This window comes from Orycteropus afer, unplaced genomic scaffold (assembly GCF_000298275.1).
Source record: "Orycteropus afer afer isolate SDZICR_OR568_19922 unplaced genomic scaffold, OryAfe1.0 scaffold00206, whole genome shotgun sequence".
NCBI lineage: Eukaryota > Metazoa > Chordata > Mammalia > Tubulidentata > Orycteropodidae > Orycteropus > Orycteropus afer.
The window spans coordinates 5,101,495-5,108,547 of NW_006921793.1; the positions used below are offsets into that span (position 1 = coordinate 5,101,495).

General features: G+C 39.6%; 1 protein-coding gene across 1 annotated transcript in view; it reads right to left on the minus strand.

Annotated features, from left to right (window-relative positions):
• FARP1 (FERM, ARH/RhoGEF and pleckstrin domain protein 1) overlaps nucleotides 1–7,053 on the minus strand; it is a 402,545-nt gene that overhangs the window by 185,115 nt on the left and 210,377 nt on the right. The window contains exon 2 of the mRNA XM_042781959.1: nucleotides 1,741–1,845. Within this exon, the coding sequence (XP_042637893.1) occupies nucleotides 1,741–1,845 (105 nt within the window). The remainder of the gene's footprint in view (nucleotides 1–1,740; nucleotides 1,846–7,053) is intronic.

A 7,053-nucleotide genomic window follows, 5' to 3' on the forward strand; every position in this document is an offset into this window, starting at 1 on the left:
GGAGAGAGGTGGTGGGTGCTCTGGGAGGAACGGTTGGAGAAAGGGCTGGAGGGAGGCAACATGTCTGGCCTGGCAGGAATAGGCCTTGGGTTACTGCTGGTAATCCTGTCTTCCCCTTGTGGGATTAGAGAAGGTCAGAACATGTGGCCTCCTTGCCGTTTTTGCACAATTACTAAACGAAAGCATAAATGGAAGTGTAGCCAATGAATTTATACCTCAAAAAAGCAACCAATGAAAGGCAGACTCTGATACGGCCTTAACAAACTGCCATCCATGTGACAACTCAGTCAATTGGCATAATATCATTCACAAAGTTCATGTTCTGCATCATAGTGAGTTGAGTAGCGCCTGTAGTCTTAAAAGCTTGTGAGTGGCCATCTGAGATCTAAGTATTGGTATAGTAGTGAGAAATAGAAAAGAAAGAAGGATACCAAAGTCTCAGAGAAGAAACGAGTCTATAGGGCTAACAGCACACACGAGGCACAGCCTCATGTACCCTGAGACCACAAGAACTAGATTGTTTCTGGCTGTCACTACCAGCCATTCTGATCAGGGCCACACTAGATGCACCTTGACAGAATGGGAGAAAAGCACAGAACAGAATTCTAACTCTTAAAACTCAGACTACTGGATTCTTTGAGGACTCTCTGAAACTCTCTCTCCCTGAGACACTAAACACTGAACTGAAACTATCCTGAGGTCACCTTTTAGAGAAGTAACAGATTGGCTTACACAAAACAGGCTAATTTCTGTGAGTACAGCGCTCCATTAAAAAACCATATAAATATGACGAAAAAGTCAACAATTACTCTAAAGGAAAGATAAGAAGATAAGGGGCCAGGGAAACTAGAGTAGTGGAAATGAACAACCAGACTCAAAGAGAATATTGTCACACTGTGGAAAATATAACTAATGTCACGGAAAAATTTGTGTGGAAATTGTCAAACAGGAACATAATTTGTTGTGTAAACATCCACTGAAAAAACAATAAATTATTTTAAAAAATTAACTACCAGCACCAAAAGAGAGAAAAATACCAGAGTGCTATTCTCTAATACTTTGGGCTCAAACTGGTGAAAACTTTTTTAAAAAAAACTTTGGTAAAATGAGCAAACTGCAAAATGGTCAGACGCACTGATGGCAATTCCTTGCCCTTGAATTTGAACTACCAAAATGCTTGGCCATGTGTACAAGTACGCATATACTAACTAGTATGGTCACTGTAGCATCATTTCTAATAGCCAAAACTTGTAACAATCTAAGCATTCCAGTGCCACAACAAAGGTTGCAAATTATAGCATATGCTTTCAGAAGACCAGCATGTAGCTGTGTAAAAGAAGGTAGTAGACTCTGTGTGCTGAAAAGGAAAGATATATTTGGGAGAGGGGGGATGAAAAGTATAGGACACCATATATTTTTACCCCACAAGGGGTATTTAAAAATATTTGTTTGTGTATACACACACACACACACAGATTATTGCTTGAAGGATACAAAAGAAAGTGGTAATGATGGTTCCTGGAGGGAGGAGTGGGGGCTGGGGGAAAGAGAAAGGCCTTACTGTCTATTTTAGTTAAATTTGCTAATCATATGCATACATTACTTTTATTATTAATATTTATGAGTTTCTGGGTGTTTTTTCCTCTATATGTTTCTGTATAGCCAAAGACAGGTACCAATTATTTCTGTCTCCAAATCCAACAGAGACTAAAACAGCAACATTAATTTGACATCACTTACTGTGATCTTTTTGTGGTCAGGAAACTCGAGGCCAAAATAGTCACCTTCCACGAGATTGAGGTGATTGCAAACTGCATCCAGCAGCACTTTCCCCGGAGCTCTTTGCTGTGGACAGAAATAATGGGGAGTTATACCCTCTGAGAGAGGCAGCAATGAAAACACCCCACAGCTCCTTCCTGCCTAGAGGAAACCTTCAAATCCTTCACAGCTTACCTTCAACCCATCTTTCCCATGCAATGTCCCACCATTCATCTCTCTAATACCCTGAATGCCATCTGCCTACACCTCTGCGCACTGTTGCCATTTTCCCTCCACAATCCCTGGCCCTTTTGTGACAGCTGAAATCCTGTCCCTGTGCCTCTCCTTTCTTCTCCTTCATAAACATGCAGAATTTACTGCTCCTTCTCTAAGTGCTGATAGCATTTTGTGCAGACTCTCATCCAGGCTATACAGACATGGAGGATAAAGACGGTATTTTATTCATCTTTGTTCCTGCAGTATCTTGAGACCAATTTTGTTGAAATGAATGCACAAATGAATAAAAGTTACTGATTGCACTGTATTATAATGAAGTATCTATGAGTATGTCTCCTCAATTAAATGTTGGGCTATTTACTCATCTTTATTTTCCTCTTGCCTAGCAAAATACCTGACACTGACTCAATGTCTGCTGAAATCAGTACTATACATTCATTTCCTATATACTAAGTCTATAGGTAAGGAAAATACGATATGTAAGGACCCAATTTCTACCCTAGAAAGCTTAGAATCATATGCCTTGGTTTCTCTTACTACCCAGTGGTTTCCTAATGATCCGCTAGCAAGATGAATCAAATTTACTATATAGATCAAGCGCTAAAAGAAAAATGCTTCAAAGACATTGCCCTCTGCAGTTACTGGTTTTATGGTTTTACCTCCCTTCTGGTAAGAGCAGAGTTTTTTAGGAACCAGATAGTAACTCAAGAGAACAACTGACAGTAAAAGCCTGATGAATACAATGATCAACTCTCTATTACTCTGCCTCACGGTGGCCTGAAGAGCTGTTAAAATGTTAGTGTCAAACAATATAAGCACTTTTTTTTTTCCAGATGCCATGTTATTTCCCCATTTTTGCCACCACTGAAATCCAGAAGATACATACAACTATCTGAAGATGTGGAATATTTTCCATGGGTAATCCCAAACTTGCCAGGCTGTAGACCTTGTCTGGTTCAAGAGCCATTGGTGAAGTCACTTCACTTGTACTGATGGCAGGAGTATACAATCACAATGTAACCCCTCATTCTTCCTTCTCAAGCACAGCCCCACATTCCCTACATAGAAACACACAATCTCTCTTACACACACACACACACACACACACACATGCTTCTCCAGTGAAGTGGATCTAAGGGGCCCACATAGATTACTGGTCACTTTTTTTTTTTTTTTTTTTTTAAGGAATCCTGGTGGCACAGTGGTTAAAGCATTCAGCTATGAACAAAAATGAGGTGGTCTGCTTCTGTAAAGATTTATAGCCTTGTAAAGTATTTGAGGCAGTTCTACTCTGTCCTATATGGTCATTATGAGTTGGAATCAACTCTACAGCAGTGGGTTTCGGTTTTTTTTTTTTTTTTACACTGCTTTGGTACAACAGTCTGCCTTGTTTCAGTTATATAGTGTGCACTTGGGAATGCACCCAGCTATGCCAACATAGGGGACAACCAGCTGCTCCCTATCACTCCTTGGCCCTGGGTTCAAGGTCTCTCATCAGCCTCCTGAGAGCTGTGTGTTTAACCACTGTACAGCCATTTATTCTTGGCCCTCCTCTTACTCTGGGGGCAGGGATAGTTCAGTGGGAGAATTCTCGCCTTCCATGCAGGAGATCTGGGTTCGATTCTCAGCCAATGCACCTTATGCACATCACCACTCATCATCAGGGGAGGCTTGTGTGTTCCTATGCTGAACTGGTTTCAGCACAGCTCTCACATTAAGATGCAACAGGGTGAAAACCCTGGTGATCTACTGAAAACCCATGAATACCCTTAAGGGGTACACCATTTTGTTCCACTGTGCGTGGAGTTGCCACTAGGCAGGATCAACTCCAAGGCAACTAACAATAACTTCTCACTCCAGAAAAATCCGCCCATATTAACTACAATGTTATAAGCTAAGATTTTTTGTAAGGAAAAGTCACTCCCAGTTTCATAATCCTTCTTTTTCACAATTTGGGACAATGTTTTCTATTTGTTACAAAAATGAACCACCAATTATCTGACCAGCTGGTAAGCACTCACATTTCCCAAAGAATTACTGGAACTAAATGAATTTGGTAACTTTATCTAGATTTACAGAGCCTGGGAAATGAGACTTAACAATTTAAAGCTGGAAGTCGAAACAAGTTAAAAAAAAAAAAATCAATATACAATGGGAGTCTTTATGGGTATGGTGTTAAATGAAGTATTTCATGGAATACACAGGAGAGAGGCAGAGTTGACAAGTAAACTGGGTCCTTTACTGAGGTAGCAGAGATTTTTATGAACATATTGAGCGTATCTTGGTAATAATGAGAGGCTGTGTTGAGACCTAGAGGCACAGCACTGTCTCAGCCCCTTCAGATACCACTAATGTTCTGTTCAAGACAAGCACAGCAAATGATCAACATCTTGCAGAAAGATGGGTCTGTAATAGATGCTTGAAATCTAGCTAGTAAATGATATAAATTTGTTTTCAATTCTTTAAAATATCCTGAGAATTTATTATTTTATATAAATCCTTTACACAAAATGACTTTTCTCCTATACTTAAAATTTTATGTAAAGAAAAGTCAACTTAGTGTTTTGAATGATATCTTTACAGCTCCTAAAATCATCTACAAAATGGATGTCTATAAAGCATTATATAAATTCCTGTGCGAATGCTGGCTATACTCAGGGTTATAAAGAAAGCCAGTATGTGGCAACACTAGAAAGTATTTCTAAAGGTTTAAATATGCCCCCCGCAAGTGTCTATAATGGGCTCCATGGACTCTGCAATAACATCCCAATGTGTACAAAACAGATACAGCCTAAAACATGGGCCGACATCATGATACCAGAAGTTCATCGGTCCTATTTCCCTTTCTTTCAGGAGTTGATGTAGCACTGTCTGGTATCCTCAATGCACCCAGGGCCAAATTCTGCATTAAGGAAGTATCTCCAAGAAGGGAAGCAGGCAAAATTTCCATTAGCTCTGATACAGCTAATGCATCCACACTGTGATTTTTGCTTCTTCTCATTCTGTAAGAAAAATTATCCTTGCCTTTCTTTCTACAATAGTTTTACTCCACCAGTGTGATGCATCATTTCTTTGCACTTGTGTCCAATGAGTTTTTTAAGTTTCACCCTAAAATTAATGCTGTTCAAAACCATGTCACATAATTCAAGACAACTTACACTCATCCATATTCTGAAAAGTTCAAAGGATAGAAATTTAAATACAAAATAAATCTGATATTTGAAGGCTCTTTAGTTCTTCCAATTGCAAGAGATGGAGGGATTTTAAGGAATTCACAAAAATCTGTTCACCCAAAACTTGTCAGATGAGGGTCTTCCTACTGAAGAAGAAAATATCTGGGAGAGCTGAATTAATGGATGATGGTGTGGAAGTCAAAGGATAATTCTTAATAGCGCCAAAATAGAGGGAAAGAAAAACAAAGTGCTCTTAATTCTTATTAACTCTTCATGTGAAATGCATTTGTTATTGTTCGGTGCCACTGAGTTGGCTCCAACTCATAGCAATCCTATGTACAACAGAACAAAACACTGTGCCCGGTCCTGAGCCATCCTCAGAATCCTTGCTATACTTGAGCCCACTCTTGCAGCCACCATGTCTATCCATCTCATTGAGGGCCTTCCCCTTTTTCACTGACCCTCTACTTTACTAAGCATGATATCCTTCTCCAGGGAATGGTCCCTTCTGACAACACAACCAAAGTAGGTGACATGAAGTCCAGCCATTCTCGCTTCCGAGGAGCATTCTGGTTGCACTTGTTCCAGGACAGATTTGTTAGTTCTTCTGGCAGTCCATGATACTGTCGGTATTCTTCACCAATACCACAACTCAAAAGCATTAACTCTTCTTCAGTCATCCTTATTCCAGCTTTCACATGCCTAATTATGAGGAGTATTTGGGAGACTGTGTGTTTGGATAAGTCAGAAAATGTCTCTAACAGGAATAAACCTGTCGTTGTAGAGTTGAGCTTAACTCACCACACCTCATGTGTCTGAGAGTAGAATTGCTCCACTGGGCTATCGATGGCTGTAATCTTATGGAAGCAGAGCTCAAAGACTTCCATCGTACTGCTGAGTGAATGTGAACGGTCACCTTTAGATTAGGAGTCAAGCACAAACCAAGCATTTCTCTAATAGGAATAAGTCAGCTTAAAAGTAAATGAGCAATTGGGTTCACATTTACAAATAACTAGAGATGGTTACTTAAAATTTAAAAACAAACAAGCAAACAACCAATTGCCATTGAGTTGATTCCAACTCATGGCAACTCCATGTGTATCAGGTTAGAACTATGCTCTGTAGAGTTTCCAGTGGCTGATTTCTCAGAAGCAGACTGACAGGCCTTTCTTCCAAGGGGCCTCTGGATGGACTTGAACCTCCAATCTGTTAGTCAGCAGCCAAGTGCATTAACCATGTGTACACCTCTTATAATAAAATCTGTCAAAACTATTTTTAGGAACAAGAAAATAAAGACAACATATTATCCTTACGTTAGAAAAAATATTGAGAGGCAGGACCCAGCTCAATTAGAGTTACTATGAAGAGCTGTATCACACCTGGGGAGGGGGTGGGTGAATTCCCTTCTATGTGTACCAGCAAGTTTGCTAGTATTTCTCAGTACAAAGAACTCTTGTATTTGTTCTGGCAAAAATAAATAAAGGCTTTAAAATGAACATCCTAAGAAATAATCACAAATGATGCATTTGGGTTAGGCTTTTCAATGGAAGCTGTTGATAGGATTCAAAAGTTACAAACCCATCATCTCTTCATTGCTAAAACAAACTGGTAAACAAGGCAATAAAGTCTGAATAGGGGAAAAAGTGGCAGCAATATAGATTAAGCTGGAAGAATACAAAGAAGTAACCCTGAGGAAAATTTATCTGTAGAGGTATTTTCTACAAGAGGAACTTACCTCAAGAAACATAGGTATCCCAATCCAGATCCCATCGACATTCTTTAGGCATATGGAAAAACCAATCACTAACTTTATATGGAAAGGAAGGAGACCTTGGATAAGCAAAGCACTACTGAAGAAGAAAAACAAAGTAGGAGGTCTCACATT